The sequence below is a fragment of the Augochlora pura genome, chromosome 8 (genome assembly GCF_028453695.1).
Source record: "Augochlora pura isolate Apur16 chromosome 8, APUR_v2.2.1, whole genome shotgun sequence".
Lineage (NCBI taxonomy): Eukaryota > Metazoa > Arthropoda > Insecta > Hymenoptera > Halictidae > Augochlora > Augochlora pura.
The window spans coordinates 1,511,153-1,525,772 of record NC_135779.1 but is presented as its reverse complement, the minus strand read 5'-3'; the positions used below and the strand labels follow the sequence as shown (position 1 = coordinate 1,525,772).

Below are 14,620 nucleotides of genomic sequence, written 5' to 3'. Positions count from 1 at the left end.
GAACCCGGTAGCCCAACAATTACGTGCTATATATTTAATGAATTAAATACTAGAAAAAAAGTATTACTTTAATAATTAATGGACGAAATGAGAATTATACAAGGAAAATAAGGATTTCAGGATAGAATGGTTCACATCAATGGTTACTATATTTTATTTCAAACGTTGTTATAAATTATAATACAAATACAATAAGTATAATCGTAATATATTATAAATGTTAAACAATCCTGAGTAATTACTCTACATAAAGAGATAATGAAACCGTATTGTTATCGATTATTCTTCATACGTGTGTGTCTGTGTGTGTGTTTTTTTTTGTTTGCGCCCGCCGAGATGCCGGACGTCGCCGAACGCCATTGGACGACAACCGGCGACATATAATATAATATAGAATACAATAATAATAACATATAATATAAACAATCCACTTTCATATGGAAGGGGGTTAATTCCTAAGGCTATTTATACTTTGCTCCTGACGAATACGAAACGTCATAAACTATACAGTATTTAACATGACAAAAAAAAAATGATCGCGATTCCGAAACACTAAAAAACATGTACACAATGAGAGAGATGCGGTAATACACAGTGCAACGTGACAACGCCGTAATATTTTAATGTATGTGCAGAATCTATACATAACAAGAGCGAAACAAGCGTAAAAATACTTTCCTTTCGATTCTCGAACGAAACAACGAGACGGAGAAGAAGAAGAAGAAGAAGAAGAGCCGGGGCGATGGAAAACGGAAGGATGAGAGATGTCAAATATTGTTTTGTGTCAGAAGAAATTAGTCTTCCTTAGAATGGAGAAAGAAGAAACGCGGCCGCGACGAGCGGCGTCAATGAATCCGAGAATAATATCAAAGAGCCTCCCTAGAAAACGATCGTTTCAGCCGTCGCTTTCCAATTAGCCCCCCCATGGAGTCGCAAGATGGCGAACGGACCCACCGATTCTACGAAAAACGTTCTCGAAAACGTACATAAACGATCATTTACGAACTGGTTTGCGTTCACACCGATACACGTACGCCTTACATTGCGTTTGCTATCACGACACTTGTACACACGACGACATGACTCGTAGAGCGCAGCGGAACGCCGATTTAGTTAGAACACCGTAGAATTACTCACGGTCACATTCGCGATCGAATGCTCTTTGAATCGAGCGATTTCCGGGATCCTTTCGAAACGCTTAAATTCGAGACACGCGACGAAGAATATAAGTCGTCAGAAAATTGATATTTTAGATTAAATTTTTTGTCGGTGAACAGCGTTCCGCTGCGCCTTCCTCGTGTCCGCCGGCTTCCGTAATTCCGGTTCCGTCGTAGAACCTCTGCGAACTAGATTCCTATTGTACGAGTAAACGAAGAGTGCGACTGTTTATGCGATCCGGTTACCGGGGATTGTGTCGAACGTGTAGAAAGCACCAGAGAAATTTGTACGCCCGACGCGGGAAAGATCGTGGACGATTATGCGATGGATGATCGGCGACGGAACCAAAAAACGGCCGGCGGCGGTTGTAATGCCCGAGAAAAAACGCGAGCACTGCTACTACGGAAAAATTCGCGTATCAAAGTCTAAATGCATATCAAATGACGGCCGTGGTGTCGCACGGCAGCCTTGTAAAACGTGCTTAGCAAAAGTTCCATTGGTAAAAAACGGGTCCTCCGAAAATGCGGAAAAGAAGGTTCAGAGAAAATCAAGATAGCGGCCAGACGGGCCTCGAAGAAGAACGTTGCCGACCGTCGGGCGCCGAGCCTCGTTTCAGCTATTGTATCATGTTTACCTGATAAACATGCTCAATATTGTCCGAGGGAGACGACGAGCCCGGCCCCGACACCTGCCCGATCGATCGACGCGAGCTGCAGGATTCCGTTTCCTCTGGCAGTGACGAACGTTGTTTCGGACGAAGACACGCGAAGACGCGCTCACGGTTCTAGCACCATGAGATGGGACAGACGACGACAGGGTAGTATCTATGAGCCATGGAGGGATCGAACGAGTAGCAAAGAGAACCGGATGCGGAGGCTGCGCGCGGGTTAGAGCTCGAAACGTTTCTTCCTCTCGGCGACCATGCCCACCGCTGGCAGTGGGGGGTGGAGCGGGTGATGGTAACTCGGCGTGGGCGTGGGGGGCAAGCTACGACAACTTCGGCTGGACCACCTCACTGCTGGAGACCTCATCAGCTCTGCAAAGAGAATCGGATCAAGGTTATGTCTGGCTTCGCTGGCTCGGCTGGCTGCTCCTCGGGTGAATCGAGCTTCGAGAACCGCGCGGAGATCGTCGGAAGCAGAATGGACCCCGAAGTAAAAAACCCCGAGAGGCGTGGAAGAAGACGGTAGAGCCGAGTGGAAGAGGACGCTCGAAGTGGAAAAGCCAGCCGGGTTAGTCGCCCCAAGCAATCCCGAGCTGCTCCAAGCCTTGGAAACCGTTCCACGAAGGGTGGAATCGTGCTCGGATACGCGATCCTGTTTGCTGCGTGGATCTCGCGATCGTGTCAATGAATCTGAGAATGAGAACGGACCTGCAACGGAGAGAGCTGGGGGTTCCGGGGTGAGGCGGGGCGTGCGAGGATCGCCGGCACGGAGGCCGAGTGTCTCCTGCTCGCGCTGCCTTTCAGTTTGCCTGTTGTCCTGCCACCGGGTGCCAGCGCCGCCGACTCGCGCCTCTGCTGTGCCACCTTGTGTGTCAAAACAATTGCCGACATACGATTACCAGGATTGCACGGTTTGCCGCCCCCACGACTGTCTTCTCTTTTGCTCGTGGCAGAAATGGAGATACAGGTCGCTTCAAAGAAGAACGTGGCTTGCGGGAACGCGGGCCTTCGGCTGTCCAGGGTCCGATCGACCCGGGAAACGTTTCGCCTCGAGGTTCGAGCTCGCAATTAAAAAAATGATCCCGCGGTTCGCGCACTGCCACGTCCTTGAAATAGACCGTACGAAACAGAGGACTCGAATCGTTTTCTCTTATACACCTAAGGATGTTCCCAAGAATTTAAGCGACGTTACTCTTACAGGTAGAGGATGCATCGTTCGGATGCGGGTAGTCAGTGCCGGCGCACGGGGATGTTGCGATTGCGCGTGGTCCGAGTAGAAAGTTGCAAAAATAGGCTCTCGGTAAAAAGGTGTCAAAAATGCTTGGTAGAATATCGAGTCTAAAAATGATCGACGTCGAACGTGATAATATCGTGGAGAGTTTCCATTTGTCGTGCGCGTGCACTGACTACCTTTTGATATTATGCGTACAGCGTGTCAGCCGTCGCGCGGATTAGACATTCAACGAGTACACGGGGAAATCACATTAATCGCAAGGCAGGGTTACTGTTGCGTTACTTCTTGCATACCGTTAATAGTACATGTCTCCGGTTAGTTTAGCGCCTTTCCATTGCTTTTTCGGGCCGCGACGGGCCCGCGCGGACAACAGACAGATTATTGCACAACGATACGGTTACAATGTCAGTCGCGGGTACATTCAGCCGTTGGATCAGTCGACGCTTAAAAACATCCACGAAGCGGTTAATATCCGAAACGGAAGCACCCGGTTAGTCTTGCTTTGATCGTCGTCTCGAGCCGCGATCGGCGAATCGCGGGAGACGAGTCGTCGGCGAACGTGTCGCGTCAACACTGAGCCTACCGTCTGTCGACAGATTTTGATTTTGATTATCGAAGGAATCCTCCGATTGTAGGAATATCGAGGTAAGCGATTTCTTCGGTACGTTCAGTGTTAACGGCGTTAAGTAAGAGACAAAGACGGAGGCCCGAGAGACTCTGGGCATGCTAGAGTCGTCGGATCCCTCGAGACTTGCTCGGTCTACAGCATAGAGCACCGCGGGCAATGAAGCAACGAGGACGACACGCGGAGGCAGCCTCGCGGTGTGGCTCGAGCGCGGGTGTCGCGTCAGACGGCACGGGTGTATCGTATAGATCAAGCAGAGAGGCGTTCCAAGAGAGGATCGAACATCGATCCCCGCCACCCGACGGTCCGATCACCGTACGTGCCCGGTTCATCTGTCTTCTGTACCTTGATACTGATGGGGCAATCCGCTCCTGGGCCTCAAGCTGTCCCACAGCGGCGATGCGAGACCGTTACGCTCCTGACTCTTTTGCCCTAAGCTCACCTCTTTCCTATCGTGCGACGGAACGCCAGAACTACTCCCCGGCCTAACCAAGTTACTCGAGTACGGCAACGAGACCGACTTAATCCGCTCGAGCTTGTAGGAGAACGCGGCCGGCTTGTCCGCGGCCGGGTGCTTATGCAACGTCGCCACCGAGGAGCTTTTCGCCCTTTCGCCGGTTAGCCGGTGCTCCTCGCAGCTGCTCGATCGTGACACCGGCTCCAGCCCGCTCCGGTGGCGAAGCGGCGGGTAAGCCGCGGAGCAGTTCTGCGACGGTGATTTCGACGCCGCGCCGGACGAGTCGCGAACGACGGCATCCCCATGCTGTTAGTGGAGAATCGAAAATAATAATGGGTCAGTGCGGCTGCTGGGCGGATTAAACTGGACGTCGCGCGTCAGAGATCGGGTGCCCGGGGAACGGAGACGGTCGCGCGTGTTCACCGCGCTTCGGCTCGGTGTCCCTTCGCTGGACCCGAACTCTGGTCAATGGACTAGAGACGTAGGTCGACCGAGAGACACCGTCTTTCTAGTGCAGGCGTGCCGACTTTCGATATAGTTGGGAAACATGTGCAAACGATATGTAATATGTGACGTGATCGGGGAGTCTCGGCTAAAAGCGATCGCCTTGACGTTGCGGGTGCAAATCGGGCGGTATCGAAAGGTGAACGACCCAAGCTGATATTTTCGGGAAACGGTGAGTTCCTCGAGCACCGCGGAAAGTACTACCGCACCCCGAAGCACAACTGCGGCGCGTGTGTCACTGGCGTGGGATTGCACATGTGTTTCGAAAGGGCGGGCGGGGGGAAAGCTGTTTAACACCATAATACGTAATTTGCGGCAGCGTTAATCATTTAGTAATGTACATTTGTTAACCACATCTACGTTGCGACCGGGACTTGTGTGCAACCTGACTGATTTACCTTCAATTGTTGCAGTCTGTGTATCTCCTCCCTCGGCTCGGCTATCTCGTTCTCCCTGGATCTCAGCATCTGCATCGTGTCGTTGACCCCGGTGTCGTTCGTCTCCAATACCAAATGCGCTCTCAGCTGCTTGTTCCTGGCGTCCAGTTGCATGATGTGCTGCTGCGCCTGAGTCAGCTGCTTCGTCAGAGAACCTACCTTTTCCTCAAGAGCGGCGGACTCGACGCACTTCGAGGAGTACTTGGCGGAGAGCGAGAGGATCTCCTGCTTGATCTCTTCCATTTCTTCCCTGCCGTCGGGTGACGAATCATTAGTACTCGCGTTACGCGACGCCGTGATCTACTTACGCTAGTGATCTATTTACATGACCTACTAACTCGCCTAGACGCACTTACTCGTGTTCCTTGTGCAGCACGCCGATGTCCTCCCTCGCCTGCATCTGCTTGATGAACTCCTGCTTGAATTTCGCGATCTCCTTTTGCACCTCGTGCTCGTGGGCCTTCCTCATGACGTCCAGAGCGGCCAGGGTGGCCTGAGTCTCTTCCGACAACGCTTGCTCCTTCTCCACCCTCAGACTCTCCAACTCCTGCCGATGTTTCTCCTCCATTTCCGAGATGATCCGCCTGTGGGAGTTCTCCATGGCCAGCAGACCCTTCTCGCAGAGCGCTCGCAGCTGCTTGATCTCCTCCTTGTACCGCTTCCGAGTCTCGGCGTCCGTGTCCAACTCGGCGCTCATCGACCTCTGATAAGCCGCTCTGAGCTCGTTCACGTGAGCGGAATGCTCCGAATCCATCGCGTTCAGCCTGTGCTCGAGCTTCCGGGCCTTGTCCCTCAGACTGGCCGCCTCCTGTTCGTACTGAGAGGTCAACGACTGCCTCTGGTTGTCCAGCTCGCCCTTGATGTCCATCAGATCCCTCTCCTGGCCCCTCTTGAGCGCCTCGAGCTCCTCCTGGTGATCCGCCGTGATCCTCTCGATGGTCTCCTGCAGCTGATCGCACTGCTTGCACGCCACCGTGTTCACGTGGTCCCGAAGCTTCTTGATCTGCTCGCGCAGCTGCGAGCACTTCTCGCAGACGCTTGACCAATCGTTCGCCGCCGATTTCGCCGACCAGCAGCCCAGTTTCCCGCCGTCCTTGTCGCGCACGCGTTTCGCCAGATCGATCAGATCCTCCTCCAGATAGAACAGGCTCTGGCTGACGTTCTTGAGCTGCTCCTTCGAGCCCCGCTTCCCGGAGATCCTCTCCTCGCACTCCTTGCTGAACTGTTGGTAAAGGTAACTGTACTCCGCGTCGAGGATCGGATTGTTCTGGTACTCGCAGTCGTCCCCGAGCAGACACGACAGCAGCTCGTCGTTGCGGATTAGACTAGATACGAAAGTCTCGCCGGGGAAGCTGATCGAGGGCCGCGCGTTCTCCTGAAGCAGCCCGATCCTGGCGTCGATCAGAGCCTTGTGCGCGATCACGTCCGCGTAATCGTTCAACAGCTGCCGCGACTCGAACTTGGTCTCCACGTTGGCCTTGTTCTTCTTCATCTGCCGGAGACACTCCTCGTAGGCCTCCGACAGCTCGCGAGTGGAGAGCTCCATCTCCTGCCGGAGCCTGGCCTGCGCCGCGTCGATCCAAGACTCGAGCGCGATGTTGTCCGTCGCCTCGAAGGTAAGGCAGGCGTCCGTGATGCTGGTGATGTTCTGCTCGTAGATCTGACCGCAGCGCATGATCACGTGCGACACCTCCGACTGAACCAGCTCTTTGCTGACGGTCTCCTGAGCCAGCGCCCAGGCCTCCCGGATCCGTCGGTCCTCCAGCAGCTTCTTGTTCGAGTTGGCCACCGTCTTGCCGAGGTCCTCCTGCTCGGACATGCTCAACGTCTCGACGGCCAACGCCTCGGCCAGCTGTCGCAGCTTCGTCTCCTTGTACCTCCTCGCGATCTCGTTCACCTCCCGCTGTTTCTGCAGCAGGAAGTTGAGGCTCTCCGCGCGAGCCGCGGCGACCTCTTTCGTGGCATCGGCAGCCGCCGGCACGCCGCCGACCAGTACTAACTTATTCGCTAACACTTTAGTAAGATACTGAATGTAACTGGTGTTTTGGTAGGTTTTGGGCTTAGTTCCGTGAATCTTACGCATTAGGCTTGTGGCAAGCTGACTAGTTTCGACCAGTTCACTGAGAACGGCACTCCTGTCGAACGTCCGGCCGATCGCGCACCTGATCTGCCTGAGAACGACGAACTCGAACGCCACCCGCTCCGCAATCAGCTTCGCCTTCTCCCGGTCGTCGAGCTGTCCGTTCTGCGCGAGCGACTGCCGTCTTGCCGCGAGTTCGCTCAGCTTATCCTTAAGTATAGTCTCTAGCCTAGATACCACTACCCCTACTGACTCGGTCGCTTGAGCGCTAGCTTGGCTTTTCTTACATTCTAAACACGAGTCCAGGATGTCGTTCACCTCGCGCAAACACTTCTCCGCCTTGTCCTCCGCCTGGGTCGAGCCCAGACACTTCTCCAGCCGGCGCTTCGACTTGCACACCACTCGCTCCAGCTTCCTCAGCCGGGCGATGATCTCGAGGGACACCTCGCTGGTCGAGGACGCGCTGACCTCGCTGCACTCGCTGCTGTCCTTCTCGGCGTCGCTCGCCATGTTCTCGGCGACGTTCGCCACCTTGGTCTCCAACGTGCTCAGCCGGATCAGCACCTTCATCGGCTCGGAGCTGGTCGCGCTGTCCAGCGACTTCCGCCGCAGCCTCGAGCGGTCCAGGTTCTTGCTCCTCTTCTCTTTCTTTGGATTAGGGCTCGACTCTTTCGAGCCGGTGGCGCCGGACGCGACGGTCGCGTTCCCCGCGCCGATGCTCTTCCCGCGCTCGATCGCGCAGATCTTATTCTCGAGGTCCTGCAGCTTGTCCTCCATCTCCTGCGAGATCTGGAAGGACTCGCGACCTTTCAGCGACAACGATCGCCGCTTGTCCCTGGCCTCCGCCTTCGTCAGCTTCTGCTTCAACGTCCGTACCTGCTTCTCGCTGGCGGCCAGCTTGTTGGTCAAATCCTGGATCCTCGCGGCCATCAGCTGTGCCTGTGCCTGGTTCGTCTCGCTCACGCTGGCGGCGTCCTGCTTGTGCGCGAAGATCTCCAGCTCCAGCGCGTCCTGCATCGCGTGTGCCTCCCGCAGCTCCTTCCGCATCGCGCGAATCTCCAGAATCGCCTTCTCGAAACGGCTGCGCAGCTCGTCGTACTCCTCCATGATTCTGCGAAAGGATAACGCGAGATGAGTATCGTGGCGCGCGTCGGTCTACGCGCGTGGATCTACATATAGAGCGCGATTATTACCTCTCCTTGTCGAGAGAATTCAGGTCCAGGTCCAGCTCGATGTTCGTCAAGTCGCTCAGCGAGTCGAAGCTCCTGCCGCGCTCCCTCGACGAGGACAGTCCGCCCTTCTCCTCGAGTTCTCTGACCTTGGAGTAGAGCCGCTCGTTCTCCTCGATTCCTGCAATAAGAACGATCGATTAAACCGCGCTCCGCCCAATTAGTGTACAATATTTTTTGAAACGCCCAGCGTGTCCACCCACCCTGCGACAATCGATCGCTCAAAGAAGCGATCTCGGTTTGCAAGTGCTCGACCGTCCTGTGACTGGACGCCAGCTCCTTGGCCAGCATCTCGCAGCGTTCGCTGGTCTCCCTGAGAATCGCCTCCGTCTCCAAGAGCTTGCACTCGAGCACCTCCTTGTCCCTGGTGTACATCTTCTTCATCTTCTCCAGGTCCTCGAGGTCTTTGTTCCTCTGCTGCTCGGTCCTCTGTATCGTGTTCAAAAGTTCATCCACCTGCTTCTCCCTGATCGAAGCCTCGGCCTTCTGCTGCCTCAGCCTGGACAGCTCCTTCTCGGCGTTCGCGGCGTCGGTCCTCGCGGCGTTCAGCTGTGATTTCAAGCTCTCGATCTCGTTCTCCTGACGCTCGACAATGACTAGTAGCGTGCTCGGGTGATTCGACTGATTCTGATCAAGCTGATCGCGCAACAGGGACACCTGGTTCTCCAGCAGCTCGACGATCAACGGGCTGTCGTTGGCGCTGGACAGACAGCTGTTGCTCTGCATGTGACCGTTGGTCTGCTCCTCGTCCTCGCCCAGCTCGCAGCAAGCCATCATCAGGTCCTCGGACCTCACGCTGTCCAGCGTGCTCCTTCTCGAGCTGGGCGGCGAGCTGCGACTACGCTTGTACACTCTGGACCTCGAGCTGGACCTCGAGCGGGCTTTCACTCGCGACAACGCGGTCCTCGTTAGAGGCGGCGACGGGGGCAGCTCGGACCACTCGTGATTCGCCGAGTCCGACCAGCTCGAACCCTTCAGGCCAGCCGGCCAGTCGCCGTTGCGGACCAATGGCGGGGACACGGGCAGCTCGGACCAGTCCCCGGATTCCCTTCTGCCGCCCTCCGACGCTGTCCGGTACTCCTCGTCCGACGAGAACAGCACCGATCGGGGTGTCACCGACACGGAGGGGGCCACCGAGTCCCGCTCTCGATCCGTGATGGACCTGCGACGCGCATAGAGACAATTCTCAATTAATCCTACCTTCTATGCCTGGACCTTGCTGCCACCGGAAGCTTTCGCTGCCCGGCGAAATATCTATTCAGCCGGGAGCAAGCGCCGTCCAAGGTGGCAGCAAGGCGTTCCATATTTCCAGGACTTTCCAAATCCACTGTCACTAATACAAGTCTTTCTTACGTGGTAGGCGACTGCGGCGTATTGTCCTGCTGGCCGTCCTGACAAACGGACATGGAGTCCGCGTTGCTCTCGGGATCCGGCAGGTTCGCGGCCCTTCTGATTGCAGACATCCAGCTGGCGCGGATTCCAGCGGTCACCGCTGACAACACGGTGGATCCTCGGTCGTCCCAAGCCTTACCGGAAACACAACGCGACAAGCATGCAGGAGAACCGTGCTATCGTTTATCTGGGTCGATCAGCGGGACAGAGGGCCGCCAGATGACTCGAGATCAGTGACACGAATAGGAAGGTGAGCCAGTAGGCTCGCGCGAACTGTTCTACCGCGAAATTGAGTTACCGACTTTTTCCCAGCCGCTCCCAGCGCGGAAGTTAATTCCGGCAATCCAATTTAGCCGCAAAGCCCGCCGGCTGATTCACTGCCGGAGCTAACTACGCCTCTTCGACACTGTTCGACGGAGCTTTTACCTTGGCTTTTGTTTGTTCATCGGTAGCGTACCAAGAAATGCATGCTACAGGTAATCTCTAGCGATCTGGAGATTAACCCCTTGCCCTATGATAGATCAGTGTAAAATCTATTAAATACGAATATTATTAATTTCTTTTATTTTTGTTCTTATCTCTATATTTTATTTGTTCTTAATATTTAAGATATTAAGATATTATATTTTCAATATTAAGAACAAATAAGCGCTAGTTAATGAAACGTGAAAGGAGTCACAGTGCAAGGGGTTGAGGCAGGAAAAATGGTGGAACGTCTCTCGAAATAGGAATTCAGAGTTCCGGTCCGAAGAGGTCGTACGCCCAGAGCAAAGTCCGCGCGGATTTCGTTTTGCTCCGCGGCCGCGGCAGCGGAGCGAGGTTGGTCGTCCCGCGGCTCCACGGCAGTCCAGAAGCCGGGAGAAGGCCTAACTGGATTTCCGTTCGCGCGGAATGTTAATTACCGTAAATCACCGGCCGCGAAATTCCCCCGGTCACACTCACCACGGTCTGGAATCCATAATTTCTTGCGACTTGAAGGGGCGTGACGGCGGTAACGGTATTCAGATCTATGACGCCGTCCATGATACCCTTATCTTCCGCGCAGGGATCTCGGTAGTACATGAGGCCGCAGCCGCGCAGTACGAACCAGTGCTTGTTCCATTCCTGCGGACGCAATGCGATTCGTTATGCACGGCTATTAATCGCCGGTTCGAGGAAAATGAGCAATCGAAACACGCGTACGCTGTCCGGCCGGCTTTAACGACGCGATGCCACGGCCCGCTTTTTGTCGGGCGCGTCGCGTCGCGTTCGCTTGACAGGTCCTTCCACGGGCCCGCATAGATTACGCCCGCGGATACGGAGAGGGTCTCGAACAATAATTCCGCCGCGCGGTTAATCCGTTCGCGGCGAAACGCGTTTGCAAGTTAATCCAGTTTATAAAAGCCATTTTTATGGAAATTTCGAACTGCGTTAGCTTCGCGTGCATTACTACAAAATTAAATAAACCTAAGGCTTCGAATACTCGAAAATATAGTCGAATAATCGCTTTTGTCGAGATAAGCGCGAGGAATAAATTACATTAAACTACATCCAAAGGGAGAAAATGGCGAACGTTTTCCCAGAGCAACCGATTCCTACTGTTTCCAAAGGGAAAATACTCTACCATATAATTACAGAGGTAGTCAGGGTACTTGTGTTTGCGTTCCGAACAGAGCACACCTAATCGACCGAACAGCTATCAAACAACTCCGCAGGAAGCTGGCCGCGTCCAGAAAGCGGTGTCTACCTGCAGTCTGCGTATGCGGGCCGGGCAGCGAGCGTGTTAAATTCGATACGAACCTTATTGAGGCCCTGCTTCATCAGCCAACCTTTCTTGATGTTCAGAAGGTCTTCGGCGGGCAGGTCGACCCGCAGCTCCGAGGTGGGGGAATATCTGATGCCTGAGATGTCTAGGCCGCAGCCGTCGGGGTCTCCCCTGATCTGTGTTGAAAACAGAAATAATTACGGGTGGACAATGGACACATTTATTTAATAGGTTGGAAACTATGAAACGGGCGTTGCAGCTGAGTAAAGACTAACCAATAACGCCCGTTTCATAGATTCCAACCCAAAATTTATTATTCTATGGATATAACATCGAATTCGATCACATTATTGTTTGAATAAGTTGTAGATATGAGTGAATGCTCACTAGTTTATCCTGGTAGGCAGCGTTCACCGCGTCCACGACGTCCCTGGTCGGCTCGGATATCCTCGGCTTGATCCTGCGGACGCGGGGCTGGGTCAGCGAGGCCGCGATGTCGCGCAGCTTGCCCTCTCTTTCTCTCTCGTGCTCCAGCAGGATCCTCCGACAGGCGTCGTCATCTGATTCACGGTAACACAATCGTTGAATTAACCCTTTGCTGTCGGAACCATTTTAGCAGTTTTTGTAGCTTTGCCATTTTATATAACTTGAAGCATTTTATATGTATATTATGGAACTGCATGTTGTGGCTCGTGCAATAGTTAACAGCTCTTAACAATTTTTTATATATAAAGAAATATGATAAAAATTATTTTCAAACGCGGGCGAGTTCTATTATCACCCCATATGATAAATATTAACTATCTAGTTTCGAAACGAACGTCGCCCATTGGCTAACGATTCTGTCAGCGGTGGAGACGGAAAGAAGAGCGATCCCTGATTTAGGGTCGATTAGGCTACCTGCCGCGCGGAAGCGTTAATATTCAATCTTCACGGCAAATTAGACGCATCCTACAAGCGGCATAATTCATATATATATCTCTCTCTCTCTCTTTCTCTCTCTCTTTCGCGGCAAACTGCCGATGATGAGGTAATTCCGGCGCGGCGGATCGCGGAAAAAACGCGACGGAAGAGCGCGCGTTATGATCCTCGTGCCATTACTATCGCCGCGCCGCGCCGCGTTCAGGCAAAAACCGTTCGCTAACTGCAGGAAGTTTATTAACGATATTTATCAGCTCGATCGATTCGAATCGCGCCGGTTGCCAGCCGATTATCGACGCTTTTCCGCCGTCGCCGCCGCCGCAATAAACGGAGGCGCGAGCGTTTTAATCGAGGAAAACCTCTGGAACGACGAGCATTTTTCGCCGATTCTTCGCGGAAACCGGTCCCGGCAGCGTGCTTTCTTTCCGATCGTATTGCGAACAGTTAGGTCTCGTTAGTTAGAAGCTTCGATTCGATGCGGCTCGTTTTAGAAAACGTCTGTGCGTATAAATATATCAAGAAAAATTTTATTGTCAGAACCACGGACCTAGAAATCTTTTATAAAAATATTTAGTGCTCCGAGATTTTTTTTAAAACAATACCCGCGATTGGAATTTGTATCTTGGTCTAGAAAAGCTTTGATTTGGATACGGAAAAAAGAGGAAAAGGCGGTTTCAAAAGCTATTCCTGCGTTTCCTACCTTAGATAAGGGTAAAACGACGTTTTCGGCGTATATATCGAAACAGGGGCGGTTTTAGTTAACTTTCGAGAAAGGAATGTATCTGTAGATAAGTGTCGAAGACAGTCGTCGCAAGCCGCGCGGAAAACAGCGAGCAGAGGTTATTAAAAAGTGCCAGAACTCGTTCGATCCCCGGGCAGAGGGCACGCGCGTTAACCGCTCGACACCGTTACCCGCCGCAATTTGTTCGCGCGCCATTATCGAATTAGCTTCTTGCCCGGGCGGCTCGTTAACGCGGCTGCTCCCCTGAAAAACGCCTAATTCCCGATCAGATCAGGCGATCGCCTGATTGCGACAGCCGCGGGGGACCGATATCCGCGCGCGGGCGCGCGGTAGCCGCGCGTTGTCACGGAAAACCTGTTTCAACGACACCGTGGCCGCACCGCCAGGGGACGTTTTACCGCTAACGGGAAACGGCTGTCGACGAAAAAAACAACGGCCTGTAATTTCGCCGGATTTTTTTTCCGCCGGCTGGCAAACCGACTCTATTACCGCGGGAATTCTGGGGATCGGCGTCGTTCTGCATCGGCTGTCGCCGATTTCGCGATTCGGTAAACGTTTCGCGCTACCGGGTAAGAGCTCGTAATCGACGATCGGAGCTTATCGCGTGACAAACTTTCTCCTGTCCCGATGAGGACGTTTTTAGAAATGGTTATTGAAACGTCTCGTTCGTTCGCGGAAAACTTCTTGCGACACACGACCACGCGACGGTTACACCTGCAATTTTCTTCGATCCAACGTCGTTTCTATATTTTTCTGCCATTGCCTGCGGAGGTTTGTATATCCTCTTTCGTTTACCGTTTTAAAACGTGTTTAGATTTCATTGAAATTTGTGATTAGACGGTCGATGAAGCGGACAGTACTAGAGCGAGATCGAGCCTCACGAGGGACATAATAAACTCTATAATATTTAAATAAGAACGCTGGACGGCTTGAAAAATACTCGGTATTTTTCTATCTATGAATTTATCATTATAATTATTATTACACCTAGAAGAATTTATCGACTTTTATGACACTGTGGAACAATTTCTAAATTTCTCGAAAGTTAATCCAAATTTCTAAACGCAACGGACAAACCAAGTGCATCAACGGCGCGTTCATTTCGATACAAAATAGCGCAGAAATGTTCCAGCTGGAGCAAAGGCTCGCGAGGAGGATCCTCGTAACTTTCTATCCTAGCAGGCAGAACGGCCGCGGCGTCCGTTTCGAGAATTCCGCCCCGCGCGCGATTACGCCTCCCTTTTCCTGCGTGGTTGCGTAATTGCGTGCGCACAATCTCCGAGAAAATCTGCCGACACTCTCGGTTCGCGCCGCGAGATCTCGGCACGGGCGCTGGATCGCCGGATCATCCGCAGATTTCATTTAGATTGCCCGATCCCGAGGAACCGGGACGCGATTTATACGCCAAGCGCGATCCTCGCGATTTTCGCCGA

At 53.2% G+C, this 14,620-nt stretch overlaps 1 protein-coding gene across 9 annotated transcripts in view; it reads right to left on the bottom strand.

The window, feature by feature from the left end:
* Nucleotides 1-269: 269 nt before the first annotated feature.
* Osp (myosin phosphatase Rho interacting protein outspread) overlaps nt 270-14,620 on the bottom strand; it is a 150,086-nt gene continuing 135,735 nt past the window's right edge. For 3 of the 9 annotated variants that reach the window (XM_078188528.1, XM_078188530.1, XM_078188531.1), the window contains 10 exons: nt 11,912-12,084; nt 11,560-11,700; nt 10,723-10,884; nt 9,742-9,914; nt 8,592-9,550; nt 8,353-8,509; nt 5,436-8,270; nt 5,041-5,329; nt 4,027-4,444; nt 270-2,686 (listed from right to left, as the gene is read on the bottom strand). In XM_078188528.1, coding sequence (XP_078044654.1) covers nt 2,046-2,686; nt 4,027-4,444; nt 5,041-5,329; nt 5,436-8,270; nt 8,353-8,509; nt 8,592-9,550; nt 9,742-9,914; nt 10,723-10,884; nt 11,560-11,700; nt 11,912-12,084 — 5,948 coding nt within the window. In that variant the 3' untranslated portion in view covers nt 270-2,045. The remainder of the gene's footprint in view (nt 2,687-4,026; nt 4,445-5,040; nt 5,330-5,435; nt 8,271-8,352; nt 8,510-8,591; nt 9,551-9,741; nt 9,915-10,722; nt 10,885-11,559; nt 11,701-11,911; nt 12,085-14,620) is intronic. The other 6 variants (XM_078188532.1, XM_078188533.1, XM_078188536.1 and 3 more) reach the window with 6 other exon arrangements.